We start from the raw sequence: 24,447 nt of genomic DNA, 5'->3' as shown, positions 1-24,447 counted from the left end.
GTGTCCTGAACCCACCTCGGGCTCTGCTCGTCCTGGGAGAAAAACAACCCCTCGTTTGAAATAATTTACCAAGATCAGGGGTCTGACGCCGGTACGTGTGTGGACGAGGAGGGCCTCAGACCTTCACCTCTGAAACAGGGGGATGGACTCAAGCGTTACGAGGCTTGCAGATAAAGCATGAGAAGGGCCCCAGCCAGAGCCTGGCACGCAGCTGGCACTTAATGAACGGCAGGAATGAAGTTCTCACTTCTGGCAGAGTCCTCTGTGTCCATGAGGCCGCCTATAAAAGTCTAAGGTCAAACAAAACAGTTAAGCAAGATGCTAGCTGAGCACCTTGTGTTCGCAGCCCACGGGGCGTGTGGGGAGACGCAGCCGGCCACCCAGCCCCAAAGTCCCCAGGCTTCCGTCTGAACAAGGAAACCCCGGAGCTCAGCCAAGCAACCAGATTTAACCTAAAATCGAGTCAGCATAGGATCTGCAGGAAGCCGTGTTTCTATGGATCATGTCCCAGGAAGCAGCCTTGAACCCACCCTTGGTAGGTCTGTTCGCTTTGAGAAGCATTGTCTATCCTTAGGCCAATCTCCCCTGGAGCCGCTGCGGCCAGAAAGGGGACCCAAGGACCCAGCACCGCTGCCTCTGGCCTCGACGTCCCCGGTCCAGTGCGCCTGCTGCCCTGCAAGGGGGCCGGAGGGGGCCTCGCAGCTGGCAGAGTGGAGAGGAGGCACCACCCTCTGCTGCCCCCGGACATGCCTATTCCCATTCTATCAGCACACCGCCTGTCCGTTTGGTAGATGAGGAAACTGGGGCTGGGAATGGCTGGGCGTCTGAGGTCCACGGCTGGGATTGCGGTCCAGGTGGCTGGAAACAGGCGTGTCTGCCTCAGGTCAGGGGGTGGGGGGCAGGTCCCCGGGGCAGAGGGGTGACAAACGACTGCAGACCCCAGAGACAGGGAGGTGGCATCCGCCAGGCCCTGGGCCCTCTCCCTCCAACTGGCCACATCACTGCTCTGACACTCTCCCCATGGAGGCCTGCTCATATTTAACAGCTAAGCAGAAAAGAACGAAGCCCCTCTCCGTAGGGGTCAGCCTGGTGTGAACGGGTCAGCCACATGAAGAGAGGAAGGAGGCACCAGAGGCCTGGGCTCCAGCCCCCTGGGACCCCCAGCCCCGCCTCTCCATGAGAAATACAGGGCTCCGGGTGCTAACCACCAGCAGCTCCTTCCCCAGCCTGCACAAGGCCCTCAGCCCCGCCTCTCCATGAGAAATACAGGGGCTCCGGGCGCTGACCACCAGCAGCTCCTTCCCCAGCCTGCACAGGACCCCTGCACCCGCTTCTCCCACGAAGGGAGCCTTGGCCACCCTCAGCGCCAGATGAGGACGGTCACACAGCTCACGTCTTGAGTAAAAGTACCTCCACCAGGTACTTGCCAGAGAGACGGTGCCGGGAGCCCGCGTGAGGAATTCCTCCCGTGACAAGGTCATGCGGCAGAGCTCTGAGGGCAAGGCTAATCAGACCTCAGGTTTTCCCCCTGGAATTTCCTGAGCATCCACCCCCAAAAAATAAGGATCTGCCTGCTTTTCCACTCTTCTGACATTCTCTGGAAAAAGTCAAATCAGGGCTTTAGTCGTCTGCATTTGAAAGGGATGTTTCAGTTAACCCCTTCTGATTGCTCTCTAGCTTGCCTAACAGGTTCCCTGGACCTCTTACAGCTTGTGAATTGCTTACAGCCCCCCAACCGCGAGAGGCACAAAGCTTGAAAGCATCTTAAAGATACAGAGCCTTTTCTAAAGAGTTAAAAATTACATCGGTAGAGGGTTTTCACTGTTGACTCAATGACTGCTGCCAGGCCTCCATATTCTTTATCTTTTAGGCACCTGGAAGGATGTCACTCAATGTAAGCAGGATGTGGAAAAAGATACATAGTAGGTTTGATGTTAGCAACACTAGACTTTTGAGTTAATTGCTTCTCTTTTGCTGTGAATCACTGTACTCCCTCTGCTTGTTATAAGTTGCTGTGTCTTTGCTGCGTAAGAATGTAACTTTATTTAGTGCTTTCTGAGAGTGGCACCAGACCTTGGGAAGATCAACACAAATAAGTCTTCTGGTTGACAAACCCTCATCAGAAAAAAGGCTGTAAAATGTTACTTGGCCTTTTTGGCCAGAAGATGATGTAACTCACCTAAGACTTGTGTATACAATTAGGTATGCAGAGAGGAAGCCTGGTTTTGATAAGAGTCTGGGCTGCTAAGGCTGCATAACTTTGTGTTACCCATTGACCTCCATGTTTTATCAAAAGTATAAAAGGCCTTCTGAACAACAGGGGCCGGAGCCAGTCGCTGGACTGGTTTCCCCCATGTCTCTTTCTTCTCTCCCTTTCCCTCTCTCTGCTCTTTACTCTAATTTCAGGCTGAATCTCCACCTGGGGCGCGGAGGCTCGCCACGCCTACTTACTTGCCCTGGCTGTTAAGACCCGCGCGACAGGGAGCCTAAGGCGAGGCACCCTTCGATATTCAAGCGAGCGCTGGTGGCCCAACGTAGATGCTGCAGATTCCTTGTCTGGAATTGCATTGGTCTTCCGCGTAATCCAAGCTATTCAGCCCTCTTCCTCCACTTGACTCTCCTACTACACTGTTGATTCTTAATCTAATCTTATATCAATGAACAAATAAGTCTTTCCTCGCCAACGCTGTCCACCCTTCGAATTCCCTGCATCCACCGGGGCTGGACCCCAGCAAGACGGCCCGTGAGTCACTGCAAGAAACCGCTCAATCAGTCAAGCAAGGTGAGCGCCAGCCTGCGTGGTCAAGCTATATTTGGAAGTCAGCGAGAGTCAGGCCTCAGCTTCAAAGGGGGGGTTGTTTCTTTTCTCTCTTTACTCTTAAAAAAAAAACTCTTCCAATTGTTTCTCAGTGTTCCACGGCCACACACAGACAAGGCATGACGCAGTTTCCCGCTCCCACGGATCTGGCCGGGGCAGCTGACAAGAGGGTGGTTGACGCCAGGACAAACCAGATTATCTCGAAATTCCGCTGGAGCTGTCTCGTGTTTGTCTGATACAAACACTCTTTGCTTTCAGAACGCCCCCGTGTTGTTCAGCTCCTTGTGACAAATGTTACCGGAGACGAATGTGATAGAAAGTAAGTCATCCCCACCACGGGCCTAACCATGTGGGGAGCACCAGAGTAAATAACGGCAGCGGGGCATCCCGCTGCGAAACTCAGGCTAGTCCTCGAATGTTCCCTCTCAGATGGGCTCACAAAGATCACTGGGAACGTCTGCAGAGCACGAGGGAACGTGAAGCCCACGGTGAGCAAGGCCTCGGTCAATATTCTCAGTTAGAAGGACCAGGGCCCTTGCGTGTATCTGGCTGGAAAAGGGCTCTTGGCAACCAAGTCGCAGTCCAAGGGACTCTCAAGAGTCTTCTCCAGCACCGCAACTCAAAAGGAGAGCCAACCAGTCCATCCTAAAGGAAACTGGTCCTGAGTATTCACTGAAAGGAGTGATGCTGAAGCTGAAACTCCAATCCTTTGGCCACCTGATGGGAAGAGCTGACTCACTGGAAAAGACCGCGATGCTGGGGAAGATTGAAGGCAGGAGGCGAAGGGGACGACAGAGGATGCGATGGTTGGATGTCATCACTGACTCGATGGACACGAGTTTGAGCAAGCTCCAGGGAGTTGGTGATGGACAGGGAGGCCTGGCGTGCTGTGGTCCATGGGGTCGCAAAGAGCCAGACACGACTGGACCACAAGCCCAGCTGCAGTTCCTATACACAGAGTGCCCGAAGCGTCCCCCGGCACCGGGACCCCCCAGCCCCGGCACTGCCCCCCACCCCCTCTGCAGCTCATCATTTCCATACCGGACGGAACACAAGCACGGTTTCTGCATCTGGGCGACAGTGATGGATTTCCGCCTTGCAGCAGCGCAGAAATCACCACGTTCTGTCACGAGAACTCTTCCAGCTTCACTTTCAGGCAGAGAAAGATCTCGGCTGGGGGCCGTCCCAGACACGAAGAACACCGCCCGCCCAGCGAGAGAGCCGCAGACTCAGGCACCAGACGCTGCGCTTTGGTGGCTGCTGCGGACTCCATCACTGAGGAGGAGCTACAGGCTTGGCCTGCGGGCGTGTGCGTGCACAGGTGTGCGTGTGAACGAGCCCCGTGTCGGGGGGTTTCTCGGGCCCGCATGGCCCTCGAGGCCCTGACTGTCGCCCTGGTCTGAAGTGCCCTGGACACGCCTGGAGGTCTCTGCAGGCTGGGAACCAGCTTGCACTGAGTCAGCATCGTCCGCAGTCCCTCGAGGGGAAACCAGGGCCGGTTTTTCACGGGGGGCGCTTAATGGACGTGAGAGAGGGTGACGTGGCCTGGGACGAGCTCGCGTACAAACGGATCCCGACTCTGGGGGTTTTCAGTGGAGACTTCCAATCAGCCTGCATTCAGTCCCGGCCGTAACAGAAACTGCGGGCCAGACACTTTTTTTTGCTTACAGAACTGTTTTTCACTTAGAAGCAGCCCACGGAGAACGCCTTCCGCCCGTGTCAGGGCGGGAAGCAGAGCGGGATGCCCGGGGAGGGAGCAGGGTGGGGCGAGGCGGACGGGGGGCCCGGAGCGGGCCGGTACTCACCGTGGTCGTGGGCGAAGACCAGCAGGCCCAGCCCCACCAGCATCTGCGCCAGCTCCTCGTAGCGGCCGCAGTGCTCGCCGGCCCCATGGGACACGAACACCAGCGCCCTGCGGGACGAGAGACGGCCGTTAGGGAGGCCGAAGCACGGAGGCCGCCGCGGGGTCCCGGGCTCCTGGCTGGCAGCGCCGCTGAGGGCGCCGCCTGGGTCGGAGGCAAGCGGGGCACCGAGGTCAGGGCCGTAGTGAGTGGCCCAGGCGAGCCGGCCCTAGAGGGCAGGTGACCCCAGAGAGGAGAGCCGCGTAGAAGGGGCGGGGGCGGGGGGGCCGGGGGCCAGGCCTACGGCTGCCATTTGGGCCCTGAAGCCACAGCTCCCGGGCCGCGCTGGCTGAGCTGTGGGGACACGGGGCGGCCTGTCACTTGGACGCAGACACACCCCCCCACCCAGGGTCATGCGCCTCGCTTCATCCTGCACGCACACAGCCTCCCCCCCCCCGCAGCCTTGCTGAGGACACACGGAGTCTCTGCTTCTCTGCGCCTGGCACAGTTCTGAGCTGCGCTGGGCACGCTGCAGACGGGGCTCGAGTGAATCAAGGACGGAGGAAGGTGTGAGGCTCTGAGATAAACGGGGCAGCCCGCACCCAAACCTGTGCAGAGCAAGCCACAGGACTGGCAGCAGAGCCTGGCTGGGCACCCGGTCCCCCCGAAAGCCTGCGGCGTGGTGAGCCCATCCGGGGACACAGGCGGGGCCCCAGACTCACCCAGTGTGGGGAGGGGGTTACAGGAGGGCGTTCAGATGCTGGACGGTGCAACTAGACTCCCCTGCAGGCGAGGCACAGGAGCCAGAGAGAGAAGGGGAGAGGGAGGGGAGAAGGGGGAGGGGAGAAGGGGACAAGGAGGAGGGGACAAGGGGAGGAGGGGGAGGGGAGGAGGGGGAGGGGAGGAGGGGGAGGGGAGGAGGGGGAGGGGGACGGTGGGAAAGGAGAGGGGAGGGAGGAAGGGAGGAGGAGGGGATGGAGAGTGGGAAGGGAGGAGGGGTGGGGGGAGGGGCATGGGGGAGGGGAGTGGTGAGATGAAGCAGGAGGGGCGGGGGGAGGGGTGGGGGAAGGAGGCGGGGACGGCAGCTGCCGCGTCGCTGAGCGCCCCATGTGCCGCCCTCCGTTAAGCACACACAGAGGGTTTCAGATCCTGTTATCCTACAAAATTAACCTTCCTCACAGCCCAGACTGAAAACCAGGGAAGCCACTGGTAAAATGCAGATCAGAGCATCCCCCTCCCCCGGCCCTCAGGTCTCAGCGGGCCTCAGGGGCTTAGAGGACAAGCCATCCTGTCCCTCTGTCTCTCCAGACCTCCGGCACCTCCCTGCGCCCCACCCATCCTCACGAGGGGCTTCCAGTCTCCTCAGCAGCACCAGCTCATCCGGCTCAGGGCCCTTGGTCCCGTCTCCCCGGAGCACTCTCTCCCAGATCTCCCCGGCTGCTCCTCGTGCGGGGGTCTCGCGGCAGACCTCCCCGCACTGGCCTCCCTCCCTTGGGCCTTTCTGACCTGCTCTGGGCCCCCATCGCACTTCAGTTTGCACCGGGCCCTCGCCGCACACCACAGTTTGCACCGGGCCCTCCAGGCACTCCACAGTTTGCACTGGGCCCTCCAGACACACCAGTTTGCACCGGGCCCTCGCCACACTTCACAGTTTGCACCGGGCCCTCGCCACACTTCACAGTTTGCACCGGGCCCTCCAGGCACTCCACAGTTTGCACCGGGCTCTCGCCGTACTCCACAGTTCGTCACTGCTTTGCTGTTCACTTGCGGGCTTGGTTCCTGTCTCTCTCCTCCCCTCTGAGGTCAGCGCGAGAGGCCAGGAGCTTTGCCCATCATGTTGCCAGCAGAACCCAGGGCTGTGCCAGCCTAGCGGCGCTCTGCAGCAACCGGCGCGTATGCGTGTGGCGGGTGAGCCAGCTCCTGCGCTCTCTCTGTAGCTCCCATCTGCCAGGGTGTGGATGGAATGCTCTGAGCAGCGCACGAAGCAGCGGGGCTGACCTCATTTGACTTTGTCATCTGTCCTCCCCATCCTTCTCCTAAAATACGGGAGACATTTTCCACCCTCTTCACCGCAGCACACAAGGCCCAGCCCCCCACTTTATCAGACATCGGTCTGGGCCGATTTACCTGCCCCCCGACCCCCGGGATCTGCGGGCAGGGCTGTCTCAGCTCCCCTGGCATGTGCCGGAAACTCGGAACAGCCGTCACCTCCAGCTGCACCAGGGGCTGCGCTCCCAGAAGGAGCAGATGAAGCACTTTGCAGTCCCTGGGGAGCGCGGCAGCGGCTGGATTAATTCAGCCCACAGTTAATGCCAGTGGACAAGCCGGGTCACGCGACAGCCAGCCTCTCCCTGCGGTCAGGGCCCACGGGACACACGAGCCCCTCAGGGGCTCAGTTCACGTCCCCGGGAGTGGTGCTCAGCATCGCTGCCTGGAATGGCCTGCTGAGAGAGCCCACCCGAAGCTGGGGTGTGGAAGACACCGCTCTTAGGCTGGAGGGACATCTCATCCAGCGGCTCTCCACCCCGGGAGTCACCCGAGGAGCTTTCCACCGAGCCCGGCGGCGTCCCACCCCGGATGCACCTCTGGCTAACGGGTGGTTGACGGTCGCAGAGGGCCCAGAGGTCCCACCGGGCAGCCAAGGTGGAGAGGTGCCTCCATCGGGAGCGATGCTGCTCAGAAGCCGTGTGGGATCCCAGGGGCGGGAAGGCTGCCCTTTGGGCGGGGAGACTTGCAGCCAACTCTCTGTGTGCTGCTCAGAGGCGGGGAGCCACTCAACGCCCAGGGGCACGTGCCGGGGAAGCCACAGGCTCCTCTGGGCTGACGTGGAAGCTTCCGGCGCATGCTGTCGCCACCCTTTCAGAAACAAGCAGGCCCATGCGCCCGTCCACCGCGGGAAGCACACGCTCTGCAGCCCTCTCCCCACAGGTGGACACACCCGCAGGCCCGCCTCCCCCCGGCCCAGGTCGGGCTTCTCTGCAGACACGTGCCCTGCACTGGCCTTGTCTGGATCCGAGCTGCTGCTGCCGGGTGTGTGGGGGGCTGTCCTTGGTTCCTGGATCCAGCTCTTGCCTGAACCCCCATCGTGATGCATCAGCTCCCCCGAGGGCGCCCACATTTACTGTTCCCTGGACCCAAGCCACAGAGCCCTCTGCTCTTTCCGCTGTATCACAACGAAGCTGCTGCTGCCCCGTGATCATGTCCTCATCCCCTCCCTCCTCAGCTGAGGGCTCCCCTTCTCAGTGCTGAGATACACGGACGGTGGCGTGCTGCTAAGCCTGTGTCCTCTGGGAAAAGGGCACACCGCCAGCCCCCTGGAACATTCCCCCCTGCCTGCTGCCCACCCGCAGCCCTGCTGGCCTAGGGTTTCATGAGACACCATTTCGGCTCTGGGAACAGCACCCAAGAGGGCCGGTAAGCAAACACCAGCGAAGCTGGGAAGCTGAGGACGCAGAGCAAAGATGAGGCCGGGACAACACAGCAGAGTCGGCATCGCCAGGGTTGACACCTGGGCAAGGCCGCTGGACACTCCCAGGGTGCGGGCACGGCTGTCCTTCCGCTGAGAGCATCCAGAAATGCCGACGCGAGGGGCGGGAGAGGGACACCCAGCCCCGCCCTGCCCTCGCGGAGCCGGCCGTCCATGGGGGAGACAGGCCCGGCAGAGAATGCGGGTTAGGAGAGGCACCGGGAACAGGGTGCGTCCCACGGGGCGGGATTGCAGGGAGCAGACGGGGAGGCGGGCTGAGGAGACTCGCGCAGCGAGGAGGAGAGCCATCCTGCGCGGGGCCCTGCCCACCCTGGGCCAGGACGAAGGGGGCCAGTCCTGAGAAGTGGGGGTGGTCCACTCAGAGGAGGGGCCAGCCGGGCAGTGACCTGGTCTGACCTCCTGAAGCCCCAGCGGCTGCAGTAACAGAGCACGGAGGCAGGGGACAGGGTCTGCCCAGGAGCCCCGGCGGCCAGACCCTCAGCAGGAGCCCAGGGGAGCCAGGCGTCCCCTCCTTCCCTGGCCCGCACGCTCCCAGGAGGAGCGGCTGCAGAAAGCCCAGCAGGGCTGTTCACGCGGACAAGCCGCCAAGCGGGCTGCGGGAGGGGCTGGCAGGTCCGTTTCCTGACGCTTCTTCTCCGGCTGCAGCCCGCTGGGAGCCGGTTGTTCCGGGAGAAGGTGACTGTCGGAGGGGGAGGCCCGGCTCCAGAGCAGATGGCCGGCCTGGCACGCAGCCCCGGGGAGGAGGGGCAGCTCCCGGGGAAGCATATGCCGCCCTCGACATGCACACTCAGAGTCACAAGCCACCTCTGCGCCCAGGTCTGACAGAGCAGACGCCCCTCCACCCGACAAGCTGACTCTCTTCAGTCTTTATTCACGCTCTGAGGGACAGACCTCGCTGGGTCTCGGCTTTCTCACCTGTAAAATGGGGACAGTCCTAAAACCACCGAACGCAGAGGCGTCACGAGGGAAACACGGAGACAGGTGTGTCTTGCCTGTCCCTGTCCCAGAAGGCCCTGCTTTTTCGGCGGCACAGGGGTGTCAGCCTCTGCCAGGTCCCTGCAGCTCTGTGGGCCTCAGTTTCTCCACCTGTGAAATGGGCCGCTGTGCCCCCTTGACAGGGTTTGGGGATGAAACGAGAGAACTGACGTGCAAACCGTCGCAGGTGGCCTGCGGCTCCTACCACCTGCTCTGCTGACCATCACACACTGGACGGTGAGCCCCTCCTGGGCCCACACTGCCCAGGGACCCCTGGAAGGGTGGTCCGCCTGCTTCTGAGACATAGACCAGGGCCGGGGGGCAGGGCGTCTACCCCCACATCACCGGCAGGCCTCTGGCCTCAGCCGGGACCTGCTCCCACCTCCGTCTGCACACCCGCGGGGGAGGCACGCGGCCGTCGGGAGAACGAGGGGGCGGACGTGAGACACTCGGCGAGGCCCGGCCAAGGGAGCCAACGCCAGCCCCTCCCGCTCACCTTTTCCTGGCCACCCCCGCCTCATCACAGGAAATCTGAGCACTCATGTCATCAGGAAAAAGTCAGGAAGACCAAGGATGACATGTTTGGTGGGAGGGGCCACCAGGAGCAGCTCCCGGGGCGGGGGTGTCTGCAGACCCAGAAGGCGGCAGCTATCGTGGACGCCAGCCCCACTGACCCCTGTAGGGTCCTCCGGTGCGGGTGGGGGGGGACAGGGTCCGCCTGCCTCCTGGGGAGCTGCGCTCACTTATTTCCAGGGCCTCCCCCTCAGGAAACCAGCTGGTCACAGTATCGTCTGCATCCACCCCGCTCCTAACTTGCGGAATTGCCTGACTTAAAAAAAAATCCATGCCCTCCCTCCCCGTCTGTCATCAGACCTGAAAGTGGGACCGCGAGGGTGGCTGGGGCCCTCCAGTAAGGAAAGTGGAGCGCGCAGGGCCCGGCAGGACACAAACCCAGCGCCTGGCCACCTCCCAGAGCCGGGGACCGGCCCGTCCCTCCCTGGCGGGGCTCCCGAGGCACCAGCAGTGTGCGACGGGACGGGAATAGAAGAGAGCTGGTGAGGGGCCTAAAAATCTCAGAGGGAGCTCGAAATAGACCTCTCATTTGTAAAACAGACCGATAACTGCCCATCTCCTGGGCCTCGTGAGGCCTGATTGAGAGAATTTATGGAAAATAACCCAGAGGGACGCTGGGGGCAGTGAGCCGTTACATAACAGGCAGCGCTGGCAGCTGGAACTCGCTGTGGCCCAGATCCCGGCCCAACCGTGCCGGCGCTCACAGAGGCCTGGAGGTGGGCACAGCCAGCGTGGGCCCAGAGTGTGCAACCCGCGCTCCTGGGGGTCGCCCGGAGCAGCTCAAGGTCGTGAACCCTGCGCTCTGGGCCGTGTGGGGCCCCGTGGTAAGGGGGAGACAGCCCACATGGCCATGCCCCGGGGGGCGGTCAGGCAGCGTCCTGGAGGCCCTCCGGGCGGCAGCTGGAGCCTGAGGTCCCCCGCAGAGGTCGGCTCTGAGTCCACTACCCCGAGATCTCCGCCCGAGCGCCTCTGCCCTGCAGTGGTCACTGGGCTTTCCAATGCAGTCAGCTGGGGGGGCAGGGGCAGTCCCATGAACGGCCCGGGGTGCTGCCCCACGTCCCTAGCAGGGAGGGCCACCCCCAGGGGACGCCTGGCCGGCCTGCCTCCTTCCTGCACGACCCAGCTCTCGGAGCCTGGCCACCTCCTCCCGCTCCAGGTCCCACTGCCCACCCGCCCTGGGGGCCCCCGTGAGGATGAGGACACGGCCTCCTGCTCCGCTGGGACCCAGCCGGGCGAGGCCCTGGCGCTCGCAGCTGCCCGCTCTTCCCTTCACCGCTGCACAGCGTGGCCGGCTCCCCCAGACTGCCCGCTGAGGGCATGGCTGCCGGGCCCCCGGAGGCCCTCTCCCGCCTCCTCTCAGCGAGGCGCACGTCCCCACCCGAAGCTGAGAGGCGCCCCGAAACAGAGGACGGCCGAGCAGAGACCCCTGGGCTCCCCCACGCCCCATGCTCTGCGGCCCTCGTCAGGAGCCTGCTCGCGCGGCATCTACAAGGGCAGACCCGTTCCAGGTTCATCCCCACACACAGCCGCCTGGCCCGCCTGCCTGGTTCACACCCTGCAGCGCCCCCCATGACGCCACGGCTCACGTCCACGCCAATCACCCCACACAGCGGCAGGCGGCCACGTCGGCACCCCCATCCCCAAGCTGTCCCGGCTGGCAGATGTGGACAGACTCCGATCTGCTGAGCGAGGGCGCCTCGTCCTGCTCAAAAAGCTCCTTGGCCACCGACTCCCGGACACCCTGGGGCCACTCATCCCACCTGTGAACTCCGAGGCCGGACCGCCTGCCTCCCTTGCCCAGAAATTCTGCAAGCAGCTTCCGTCGCTGATGCTTCGTCCCCACGGGAGGGAGGAAGGTCCCCGACCTTTCTCAGGCATCGTGCCCGGGGCCACGTGTGGGTCCAAGCCCACGCCTCTCTCTCTAAGGAGACCGAGAACCGTGGATCTGGCTTTAAGGCACTTGAATGAAACAACCCATTCATTCACCTTGACAACACGTGACGGCCCACAAACATCTTAAGACTTGATGGAAAGGGGCACAAAAAAAGTCGCCAAAAAGGGGCGAGCTTTAAAAGTCGGTTCTCCCTGGGCTCAGACCCCACCTCTGGCATCTGAGGAAGTCACTCCTGGACTCAGGTGCTACTGCTGCTAAGTCGCTTCAGTCATGTCCGACCCCATACACGGCAGCCCACCAGGCTCCCCCGTCCCTGGGATTCTCCAGGCAAGAACACTGGAGTGGGTTGCCATTTCCTTCTCCAATGCATTAAAGTGAAAAGTGAAAGTGAAGTCGCTCAGTCGTGCCCGACTCTTAGCGACCCCATGGACTGCAGCCCACCAGGCTCTTTCATCCATGGGATTTTCCAGGCAAGAGTCCTGGAGTGGGGTGCCATTCAGGTAGGCAGGGGTAAAAGAGGAAGACCCATCCGGCCTCACGGGGACATCGTGAGAAGTAAGCGACTGTGTTCTCCAAGCGCCTGGCCCATGGCGTGTGGCTTTCTGTCCCCAGGAAGCCTGCATCAGGACTGGGCAGATCAAGTCAGCTGAGAACACGCCAAGGTGCGTGTGCCGGGAAGGATGAGCCCAGACACCGCCTCGCCTTCGGGTCTGTGTATCTGGGTTTTTACACAGGCAACCAGGGCCCCCTGCGCCAGGAATGCACTTTCACCCCCCCTGGCTCCAGCAGGCTAACCACAGGCGCTCCCACCGCTGCACCTCGGCTGGGGTCTGCCCCGGCCCCTACGCGTCTGCGCCTGCAACCCGTGTGTCCACCGGAAGGGGAAGGCCTGGCCTGGCAGACTTGCACAACGTGGACGGTTTCAAAAGCCCACTGAGCTAACTCTTCACAAGCCAACAGCACTGAGATATCAGAGAAACCAGGGCTGTGTGTGCAGGTTACGACACAGACGCGGAGTGAGTGAAGTGTCGGTCGCTCAGTCCCGTCCGACTCTTTGCGACCCCGTGGACTGGAGCCCTCCAGGCTCCTCTGTCCATGGGAGTCTCCAGGCGAGAACACTGCAGCGGGTTGCCACGCCCTCCTCCAGGGGATCTTCCCGACACAGGGATTGAACCCAGGTCTCCCATATTGCAGTCAGACTCTTTACCCTCTGAGCCACCAGGGAGGCCAAACACAAATATAATTCTGTCTAAAAACTTCAAAGGTTGGCACGCCTTGAGAGCCTGTGTGCTAGGCTCTGCACTGTGCCGCTAGGCTAGAAAAGCTCTGGATCTCAGGGACCCTTCCCTCCTTGTAAGGGCCTGTTCTTACTTTACAGAACATTCCATAGGTAAGTCTTCTGAAATCCTGTTGAAGTTATCGGAAAGTTTCTAAAGTTCTTGCAGCAAAACTGTCTCCTAATAAGACGTTTTCTTGAGTCCTCAGAACCATGTCCTTCGGCGGGGCTGCTAGAACTCTTGAATTTCTGGCGATTTTCACCTCGCGCTCGTCCTTTTGAAGGTCAGATGCGTCTGGTTTGAGGGACTGAGAGGTGACTGAGGGTCTGCCCGGATCCTACAGTGGTGGGCACAGAACTGCCCCCGGGGCCACCAGGACCCCTGGGGGGATGGTAGCTAAGGCTCCTGAATTTACGAAGTGACAAAGCAGTCCACCAACCGCCACCGGGATGACTCGGGAAGCACTCAGGCCCACACCTCACCCACGAGAGCCTGAAAGAGGGACACGGCTCATTCGGGAAAACACAGCAGGCATCAGGAAAAATAAGACCCACGTGAACCCCTCCACCCAGGGCTACCGTCAGGGACACGGTATTTCCTTCCATGCTTTCCCTCTCCATAGACATTGAATTCAGTTTGTTATTCCTTATACTTTAATTATGAACTTATAACTACAGCTTACAACTGTAATCACACTTTATAACTGTAACCACGCCTAATGTTTCATCTGAGGCCCTTCTTCACTGACCTCTTTCCAGGAAGAGTTTCCCACGGTAGGAGCGAGCCAGCACCGCCTACTTCGGAGCTGCTGTGGGTGGGCGGACAGAACTCCCGAGCAGAACCCCCGCACCGGGGGGCGCCCCAGAAACGGCGCAGGGGACACGCCTGCTGCACGCAGAGCAGAGCCCGCCAGCCCAGGAGGCCTGAGCCTTCCCAGCCCCACACTGCGGGCTCACACTGCGTCCACGCTGGGCGGCAGGCTGGAAGAGGCTGGCTCTGATCCGCTTCCACCCCCAGCTCTGTGGCAGCGGGTCAGAAAAGGCTGGTTCTGATCCGCTTCCATCCCCAGCTCTACCCCCCGCCCCAGGACAAGGTCACCTGCATGTGGGGCATCGAGGCTCAGGCACTCGGGACCACAGCTGGCCCTTCACCAGCGAGCTTCAAGGAGAAACCACGCGTGGCCTCACGCCCTCTGGGCGTCCAGCAGGTGGGGGACGTGGACGCCGCAGGGACATGGCGGCTCCAGTCTGAGCACAGGCCTCCTTGACTCCTGGGCCACCAAAGGCAAGCTGCCACACAGCCCTCAAGATGGCCACACACAGAGGCCCATGAGGCCCCGGCAGGGAGGTGTCACGGGACGCCTGGTCTACCAGCCCTGAGCCCCACGCAGCACAGGCCTCCCTGCGCAGGGCTGTTGCAAGCCGTCCACAAGGAAACCACAGGCCACAGCGAAGGTGTGTTTCTATACAAACGCGCAAAAGCAGTTCAGCAGCAACCAGCTGCAAGCAGAGGGGGCTGGACCGGCCGGTGCACTGCACTCCTGGGTCTCTGCCGGCTTCTGCTGGCTGGCTCCCCGCTGCCCCCCACCCCATGTAGCCATCCCCAGGAAGACTGGGCCCCTTGGAGCAGGGTCGAGGCTCTTCCCCAGCCCACGGCCGTGACGTCTGCAGGCAAAGACAAGCGTCCCCGGCGCACGGGACTGCCTCGGCCCACAGTGGGCCTGCCCCCCGGCCTCCCGAGCCTCGATCTGGTCTGGCTCAGCACACGGCCATTCTCTGAGCCGGAAGCCCTCTGAGAGCAGAGCCAGGGCAGAAGGAAGGAGACCCGCGCCGTCCTTTTCACCGCGACCGTCTTCACTCCTCACTCACACGCCTAGGATCGCACACATGCCGAATGCCGCCGGCATCCGGAAACGCGCCAGCCTGCAGAGCAACCCGACAGTGACGACGACACAGAGAGAAGGCCCTTGCGCTTCCTGGCAAGCAGGAGGGAAAACGGAAACAGGGACAGGCTTCAGTTTGGGGCTCCAAAATCACTGCAGATGGTGACTGCAGTCATGAAATTAAAAGACGCTTGCTCCTTGAAGAACAGCTATGACCAACCTAGACAGCATATTGAAAAGCAGAGACATTACTTTGCCGACAAAGGTCTGTCTGGTCAAGGCTATGGTTTTTCCTGTGGTCATGTATGGATGTGAGAGTTGGACCACAAAGAAAGCTGAGCACCGAAGAATGGATGCTTTTGAACTGTGGTGTTGGAGAAGACTCTTGAGAGTCCCTTGGACTGCAAGGAGATCCAACCAGTCCATCCTAAAGGAGATCAGTCCTGGGTGTTCATTGGACGGACTGATGCTGAAGCTGAAACTCCAATGCTTTGGCCACCTCATGTGAAGAGCTGACTCATTTAAAGACCCTGATGCTGGGAAAGATTGAGGGCAGGAGGAGAAGGGGACGACAGAGGATGTGGTTGGACGCCATCACTGACTCGATGGACGTGAGTCTGAGTGAACTCTGGGAGATGGTGGCGGACGGGGAGGCCTGGCGTGTTGCAGTTCACGGGGCCGCAGAGAGTCGGACACGCCTGAGCAGGAACAGCAACACGTGCCCAGGAGAGCCTCCCGAGAGCTCCCAGCCTGGTCCTCCGCCGACCCCAGTCTCAGCGCGGGGCGTGCCGAGGTCAGTGCAGCCCCTCGCCGTGGGCCGCCCTGGGTCGGTGGGCAGCCACGGCAGGGTGGGCACGCAGATGGGGTGCTGGGCGGGAGCGCATGCCTCCAGCCCCAGGGCGCCCTGCTCTCACTGCCGCGAGCACCTTGGCTCCTGGTCTTCGGCACTTAGCCACGTGGGTGCTGCGTAAACGCCAGTCTGTTCCGAGTACGTCCAAACTCGTATCAAACAGACCCATCCTCACGGTCTTTCTGGGTCGTTTCTTTGGCTTTGGAGCTGTGGGGCTTCACCCACGTGGCTGCGTGTGGCAGTGTTCACCAACACGGCACAGAGTCCCCTGCGGACAGACGTCTGGACGGGCTCTACCGGGGGACACGGCGAGTCCTGCCCTGGCAGCTGTCGTGTGAGGCTCCTGGCGCTTACGGGCCAGGGGGTCCCTGTCTGGTGGCAGAGTCACCGCCCGCGGGTGAGGACCGTCAGCTCCACCAGGCAGGACCGGTTTACCCTCTCACTGAAGCGCTCAGCCCTCCTCTGCCCGCGTAGCCTTCAGACCCGCCATCTGAACAGCCGGGAGAGGGAACCTCACTGTGGCCTTTATCCCCCCTCTCCTGGTCATCAGCAGGGCGGCGGCCTCGCCCACCACGAGCCTTCGGGGCCACGCTTGTGCACCTCAACCGCACCCACCTCCCGTCTGTCCGGGGGCTCCTGCCCCTCCGGTGGCGCCCCGGCCACACCGAACCCCAGCCAGCATCAGTCACCCTTCCTCCTGGGCTCCTCCGTCTCCGGGCGTGGTTGTGTGACAGGCCCTGGTCACGCTGGGCTGGGAAAAGCTGCTGTTTTGCTTTTCAGGCAGTTAAGTGATACCTCCCAGCCTCCATCACCCAGAATCTTGCCCAGCAGACACCAGGCTGCTCAGCGGGTTGGTGGGTTCACGGGGTTTGCAGGAAAACCGCAAACTCCTCCCGGCAGACGGCACCCTGGTTTCGGGTGGGACGTGAGGCTGTCCGTGAGAAGACACGCAGGGCTCCTTGCCGGCTCTGAGCCTCCAGCCGTGTCGCGGGCAGCCCTGGGCCCACCACTGCGGCCCTGCCTGAAGCTTCTGGACACAGAGCCCGGGGCCCGCCCCCCCGGAAGGCCACACCACTCACATGCGTCCTCTGCAGGCTTCTGCTGCTGCCCCCAGCCCCCGCTACCCCAGACCCAAGGATCACAGCAGCCTCTCGGCTCCACACCCTGCCCCCAGCCCCTCCCACTCCAATCTGTGCAGCTTCCCATCCTGCCGACGCCAAGAGTCGTCCCTGCGATGCTCGGGCAGCTGACTCGCTCTCAGCCCCGCACCTCCGGGGGCCCCTCCCTCCTTGCGAGGCCGTCCGGCGCGCGCTCCGCACCCCTGCCTGTCCTGAGGCTCTGCGCTCAGGCTCCCACAGAGCGATCCGGCCACGGAGGTCTCAGGAGGGTGCAGATGGTCAGGGAGGCCGAGACCCTGGATGACCCAGCTGAGCCAGGGAGCAGGGAGGCAGCTCAGGGTCACAGGTAACAAGACTCAGGACGAGGGGCAGCAGAGTTCCCACGAGTGTGGGGGGCAGGCAGGCCCAGCTCGGACCATCCAACACACAGAACAAACCGTCAGGGTCCAGGGCCCAAAGTGGCTGGAGGGATGCGAGACACAGCTGGGAGCATCCATCACCCCACACCGGACCTGCTACCCCAGCGGGCCCTGCCCAGGAGCCCCGTAACGTACAGATGACTGAACCAAGCTGGGAAGGGCTGAGGCCACACTCGCCATCAGAAGAGGCAGAAGTAGACCTCGTCCCCAGCAGCCTCGAACTGGAGCCCTGCCCCTCCCGCCGGGGTCCCGGGGCCCAGCTCCCACTCCTGGCTCCAGCCCCGCCCACGGTGAGCCCACCCACCCTCTCTGCAGCTCCCTGCCTCACGCCCTGTCTTGGGGGCAGTGGGGCAAACGTATGGGAGCAGCGGGCATGAGCAACTGTGGCCCGGCCCCCTGGGCTCGTCCCCGTTTCACAGCCAACAGCGCCTCTCCCAGCCACGTCACCGGGCTTCTTGGCAGCCCCCAGACAGGTTAACAGTTGCTGTGAAATGGACAAGCGATCACAGCATAGTGACAGGCAGACAGCACTTCCTGCTCGGCCCCAGGCTCACCTCCGCTCCCGGGAGCTTCACCTGCACACACGGCCGCCAGGCGGAGGCCACAGAGCCCGCGTCCCGCAACGAGGCGTGGCCACGGGCCCGCAGGCACGGACACAACCGCTGTGTGTGGCCTCCACAACACCCGCCTCGCGCTGGCTCTCTCTTCCCCCTTCCCACGCCCTGGAGCGCGGACAGCAAGGACCTGGCTGTGGTCACTGGACCAGCCCTTGGGGTGGGGAACAACAAGGCAGAAGGGGCTGGGCCCCCGCCTGACCGTGTGGACCCCTGGACAGGTGATGGAGACAGACCCAGACATACGTCTCACGTGAGCACCACGCTGCGGGGTTTCTCATCCACAAAGCTCAGGCTGGACCGTAACGACCGTGGACCCTCATGGACGAGCCCGTCACCCAGGCAGGGGCCAGAGGGTGTGGGTGCAGACCCACCTCTGTGGTTCCTTAACTGTGCCATGGGCCAGCTGCTGAAGCCTGTTCCCTTTCCTGGGAACGATACAGGGCCAGCCTTGAGGCCGACACAGAGCGCGCCCCACGAAGCTGGTGGTGGGGGGCCCTCCTGCCGCATGACCCAGCCGGGCCCCGTCGGTCATCCTTTGCAGCAGGAAGCAGATGCTAGGTGAGTCCCGTGTGGTTCACCACTGTCTCTCTGCCACAGCTGATGTTTCTGCCCTCACGTCCACGCTAAGGCGAGCTCCTAACAAGCAGGGCAGCGAGACCTGCAGCGCTGAGGTCGGACGCTGCAAGGCTCCAGCGAGTTTCTAAGAGCACCTGCTTTCTCAAAAAAGAAAAAGGAAAACGCTGCTCATCCTATTGTATCTATTTATCTGGCCTTCCCAGGTGGCTCAGTGGTAGAGAATCCACCGCTGAAGGCTCAGGTTCCGTCCCGGGGTTGGGAAGATCCCCTGGAGGAGGGCATGGCAACCCACTCCAGTATTCTGGCCTGGAGAATCCCATGGACAGAGGAGCCTGTGGGCTGCAGTCCACGGGGCCACAAAGAGTCAGACAGGAGTGAGCTCGCATGCACGCATCCATCTATCCCCCCACCCTTTATCCGTCTACATGCAGAGAGAGACATAGACACAGACGCATCTCTCCTGGGAGGCTGCTCTGGCCCCACTGGCCGCACGGCGTGGCGCACGCCTGCCGCAGGGCCGCCTGCCCCAGCCCGGAGCTCACCCCTCTCTCAGCCACCGGTTCCATCAGTGACAGAGGCTGGCGAGCTCGGGGTCTGGCTCAGGCTCTGAGCACACGCCTGAATTAGACAAAGTCCCTACCCTGGTGGAGCCCCGCGGCCCCGACCGGGGCCAGAATAATCAGTACGTGAATACATGCCAGGCCGTGTGAAGCGCCGTGGAGAGGACGGTCAGGGCAGGGGGGCAAGGGATGCTGTGCCACCCCCCGCCCCCAGCGAGGAATTGCTTCCTGCCGCTCCAGGCCCTCTAGACACAGGCTGAGGATGGGGTCAGGATTCGCCAAAGAAGGCACGGAAATGGGCAACAGGCACGTGGAAAGATGGCCAGCGCCACGAGCCGCCAGGGAAAGGCACATCAAAGCCACCCCGAGGCGCCGCCTCATGCAGGGCGACCACCAAGGAGCCCACAAGCAGCAGACGCTGGCGAGGCCGTGGCGAGAGGGGGCCTTTCTGCACCGCTGCTGCCACTGTGGAGAGCAGCATGGAGGCTCCTGAGAAGGTTAGACTGAAGCTGCCTTGGGATCCGCCCTTTCACTTCTGAGAACGTGTCCAAAGGAGATGAAAAGACTCTATTCCCGAGATATCTGCACCGCCCCCCTGTTCACGGCAGCACTGTTGACAGTCGCCACGTTACAGAAGCGACCGAAGTGTCCACCCACAGATACAGGGATCAAGGCGCGGTGTGCACGTGCGGCGGACGAGGACTCGGCCGCGAGAAGTGGGCAGGTTCTACCACTGGCAGCAGCACGGGTGCCTGAGGGCATTACGCCGCGTGAGTGAGTCTCAGACAGAGAGGGCAACACGCGGCGCCACTCGGACGCGGACCCTAAACTCAGGCGGAGAGCAAGACGAAAGACACTCTTAAAACAAGGCGTCAGATTTGCGGTTACCAAGGACGGGGCTGGGAGGGGTGGAAGAAGGCCAAGAGGCATGAACTCAAACTCCCGAGCAGAAGTCAAGTCCTGGGGCGCCATGTCCGGCATGGCGTATAGTGACCGCCGCTGGAGAGCTGTGAAGAGCACAGATCCTAAGAGTTCCCATCAGAAGGGGAGAAAGCCCCCCCGCTTTCCTTATCTGTATGAGACACGAGCTCCTGTGATACTCATCTCAGACTCCACGTGATTTCGTTAAGCTGCACGCCTTGTGACGTTCATGCGGCGTCGCACACCGACGACGTCTCAGCAAGGCTGGGAAGCAGCAGCGGCAACAACGGAAGGAGACAGTCAGGGCACTTCCCCGGTGCTCCAGCGCTTGAGCCGGCCTCGCACTGCAGGGGACGCGGGTTTGACCCCTGGCTGGGGACCTAAGATCCCACACGCGGCAGAGCGAGTAAGCGCGAATGCCACAGCCAGAGAGAGGACCGCCCGACGCAGCACAGAGCCGGGGCGCGGCAGCCAGACAAATAAGCGCTGTTTAGAGAGAGAGTCTGTCGGGCAGGGCGTCACTACCGCGGGCACTGTAGCCCGCCAGGCTCCTCCGTCCATGGGATTTTCCAGGCAAGAGTACTAGCTGCTGCTGCTGCTGCTGCTGCTAAGTCGCTTCAGTCGTGTCCGACTCTGTGCGACCCCATAGACGGCAGCCCACCAGGCTCCCCTGTCCCTGGGATCCTCTAGGCAAGAACACTGGAGTGGGTTGCCATTGCCTTCTCCAGTGCATGAAAGTGAAAAGTGAAAGTGAAGTCGCTCAGTCGTGTCCAACCCTCAGCTACCCCCATGGACTGCAGCCTTCCAGGCTCCTCCACCCATGGGATTTTCCAGGCAAGAGTGCTGGAGTGGGTTGCTATTTCCTTCTCCAGGTCATCTTCCCGACCCAGGGACTGAACCTGGGTCTCCCGCATTGCAGGCGGACGCTTTACCATCTAAGCCACCAGGGAAGACCCCAAATGCAAACAGCACCAGATGCCGCCAGAGGCACTGAGCCGCTGCAGTCCTTGTGCTCAAGATATGATGAGCAGAGGGGTCTGGAGGCCCAGGCCACGCTTGACCAGGCCCCCAGGATCTGCTGGACGTGAAGAACACACGAGAACTCCAGGGATGAGAGGCGCATACCTGCCTCCCATAAACCAAGCTGGAAACGGACGCGGAAATTATCACTCCTCCAATGTCACTCCTTCCTGAAAAGAATTTCCTACACTTTCGGGGTGCGGCCTCGGGGAGCGGTTTATGTTCCATGGCAAAGCAGTCTGTACCATAAGCGGCCAGGAGAACACGGCCCTTCACTGACACCAACAGTGCGATGTCTTCAGCGGCGTCTCCTTGCAGCCACCGCCTGCCTTCCACCCTGAAGAGGTCCTCACGCCGAAGGGCTCCTCAGGGGGCTGGCGTCCGGATCAGTGTTTGGAACCGGCCCTCAGGGAAATCTCTAATGGCCTGCCCACAGAAGCACGCAGCCTGATGTTCAGGATGGTCCCTTAATGGCGAGCATCACAGCTGCGCCAGGGGCTGTGATGTGGAGAACCAAGGCCAGGGGTTGGGGTGACCGACCGGCTTCTCTCGGGAGAGCTCTGGGCTCCGTCCCAAGCCCAGGTCTCCTCTCTGCACAGAGAAGGACCCGCGTGGGCTCTGGGTCCCAGCAGCGGGCCACCGCCTGCCAGAAGCCCCGCCTCCCAGGGCCTCAGCTGGACACACAGCAGCAGAGGCGCCATCAGGGCGCAGGGCTCTGGTGTCCCGTCCCGCAAAGGACAGAGCGGCGGCGGGCTCTCGTCGGGCGGCGAGCTCTCGTCGGGCGGCGGGCGGCGGGCAGCGGGGAGGACTTGGGATCGCAGGCGTGTGCACACTGCAGAGGCCAGACCACCGGTCCCTGGAAGGGACGGGAGAAACCTCAGCACTCACCACGCGGTGCGGCGCATCACAGGGCGAGCACTCCCGTCTCACGGGCTCCCACACAGACGGGCGCCCGGGCCCAACGCTGGCGGCCCGGCGTTAAGTGATGGACACTGGGCCGTCAGGGTCGCCTAATCCCCCCATCGCGTCCTCCGGGTGGGTAGGGAGGCCTCGGCGAGGTGCCGGTCTGTCTGAAACAGCTCCCCAGCACAAGCCGGCTCTGGTTTCTGGGCCGAGAGGAGCCGGAGCTGAGACGCAGCCGGGGGGTGTTCCTGTGCCCCATACTCCCCGTCTGCTGAGGGCATCTCAGGCTAGCTTTCCAGCCCCCGAGTTAGAATAAACTTCCCGCCCAAAACAGACGTGCCATGAAAAAGAAGGTCTAGTCCAAGGGAACAGCAAAGACGGGACTCTCAAGTCGACGCTGCGGCAGACAGCACAGAGGCGGCCTGCACAGGACTGGAGTGCGGCTCCCCGGAGTCTGGGGGGCACCGGGCCCTGCTCTCACCACCGGACATCTGGAGACCACCCAGAGGAGCGAGGCCGCACACAGAGGTGACCCCCGTAAGAGGTGGTCAGTTAGGAGGCCAACCTCCAAGCGGTCCTGGGGGATGAGGAGGCAGAAAGCCCCGGCGTGGGCCTCACTGGCGGCTCAGCGGTAAAGAACCCAGCTGCCAGTGGGGAGACGGGGGTCTGATCCGCGACCCAGGAAGATGCCTCACGCCACGGAGCATAAGCCCGTGCACCCAGCTACGGGCCCTCGTGCTCTGGAGCTGGCGGTTGGCAGCAAGAGAAGGCTCTTCACGGAGAAGCCTGCACACCGCAGCCACGGAGCGGCCTCTGCAACCAGAGAAAAGCTCACGCAGGCAGACACAAGTAAGGCGCTCTTATAACAGGAAGCCCCGTTGCCAGGGAGGCCAGCGAGAGAGTGGCCGAGAGCAGGAGGGTGTGGACGGCAGGTGGGCGGACGCCGCCTCCTCCCTGGACATCAGGCTTCCGTCCAGACCAGGCCAAGGTCACCTCGGCTCAGAGCCGGGCCGGCAGGTTTAGCCAACGCCCTGTGCCACCCCTCACCCGTCCCTCACTGCCTCGCCCGCCTGGCTCCTTGCGGGTGGGCCTTCGCCTCTCACTCGGCTCAGACCTCCGGATCCTGCCCCAGCCACCCTGTCCCTGCGAGGGAGCGAATCGTCCCAGCTCCTCTGTCCCATTTGCAGAGCCGGGGACTAACCATCTATCCACACGGCTGTTTCCAATTCCTCAGTCTGCGAGGTTACCAAGGACCGTCCAGAGGGGCATCAGTCGTCCAAGCTCCCTACTTTCCCTTCATTTCTCAGCGTCGTACCATGGACATGCTCTTGGGAAGACAGCAAATTTTATTTTCAACAAAATTCAACGACCCAAGTGGAGCGAGCAGGGGAGAGCCTGGAGGCTGCAGAAGAGACGGCTACCGCTGGAGGGATGCTGGGGGAGGTGGGGAGGGTGCACAGGGGTGCCTGCCCCGGAGATGACCCCCTCCCTGCTGGGAGGACAGAGAGCAGGGCGACCAGCACACACCCCGAGAGGAAGGCCTGCACGTTCTCCAGGAGGAACCTCTCCTCAGGCCCGAAGGGGCGCCTGGAGTTGCCCGTGGACGTCGGGGCAACACTGGGATCCTTCTTAACGGCTCTGCGAGGAAGCCGGTTCTGAGAGTAGCGTGTGACTTTGCACCTGGACGCGCAACGGCGGGGGGAGAGGGCAGGGGGCCTGCGGCCTGACAAGTGGCTCCAACCTTCCTGTAAGAATGTGCTTGAATCCATCTTATGTAACAGTCTGTCTTTTTTTTTTTTTTCCTGGAAGGAGAACAGCATGAACTTTCCAAGTCTGCAGATGGCTCCAAGTCCTTCTGGGCGGTGAAATGCCAAGCGGATGGCAATCAACAATCGGGAATCTATTGAGAATGCAGGAGAGGGAAGGAGCACAGAGACGAGCTTAGGGGGCAGGCTCACTGCTCTGCGGGGACAGAGCTCAGGCCTCGGAGCTCTGCTGAGACCCCACGAGGCAGCTCCAGCCAGGCGCACGTCGTCAGAGCCGCCACTGCAGCTGGACGTGGGTGGAGGGGAGGGACCGGGCACCGTGGGCTCTCTCCACTCCTGTCGCTCCACCCAGGCCCCTGGTCGGAGCCCCTTGCCGAGCCTCAGTCTTCCCATCCGTCGGGGGCGTTTACAAGGCACCTGTGCACACAGACGGGCGCTTCGGACAGCTCTGTACGTGTTTACAGGGCAGAGCTGGGTGCTGGAGAGAGCAGTGCCTTTAGAGCACAGAGACGCGCGTTCAGACCCCGGCTGCGCGATCATCAGCACCCGACTCTCTGGGGCCAGTTCCCCCATCAGTGAAACAGCAAGCGTGACGTCAGCCCCATGTGATGCTGTGAGACTCGAGCAGGTGAAGCCCAGGAGGAACCCAGCGAGGTGTGAGACTTGAGCGTGGGCCTTTCTGAAGGCGGCGCGAGGCTCGAGGACACGCATTCCGTTTTTATAGTCGTGTTTCCAACCTCTTTCCCATGACTGTCTTTTTAATATGACTGAGATCACCGTTTCACGCTGTTTCCCCCTTGTGCCAACATACCCTGAGTAACTCTGGGTCATTAGGCTTTTGGGTAAACATCATTAAAAATGTCTGCCTGACACCGCTTAACTCGCTTTCTTAGGTACTTGTGTTTTTTTGGTAAGAGCTTTCACGGGATATAATTCACAGATAATATAAT

General features: G+C 61.9%; 1 protein-coding gene across 5 annotated transcripts in view; it reads right to left on the bottom strand.

Moving 5' to 3' along the window:
* The window catches only part of MGLL (monoglyceride lipase), a 116,528-nt gene that overhangs the window by 48,830 nt on the left and 43,251 nt on the right, over nucleotides 1-24,447 (bottom strand). For all 5 annotated transcript variants that reach the window (XM_060402710.1, XM_015102506.4, XM_012100294.5 and 2 more), the window contains one exon: nucleotides 4,624-4,730. In XM_060402710.1, coding sequence (XP_060258693.1) covers nucleotides 4,624-4,730 — 107 coding nt within the window. The remainder of the gene's footprint in view (nucleotides 1-4,623; nucleotides 4,731-24,447) is intronic.

The sequence above is a fragment of the Ovis aries genome, chromosome 19 (genome assembly GCF_016772045.2).
Source record: "Ovis aries strain OAR_USU_Benz2616 breed Rambouillet chromosome 19, ARS-UI_Ramb_v3.0, whole genome shotgun sequence".
Lineage (NCBI taxonomy): Eukaryota > Metazoa > Chordata > Mammalia > Artiodactyla > Bovidae > Ovis > Ovis aries.
Note: the sequence above shows the minus strand (reverse complement) of the source record. Positions and strands in the feature narration are given on the sequence as shown.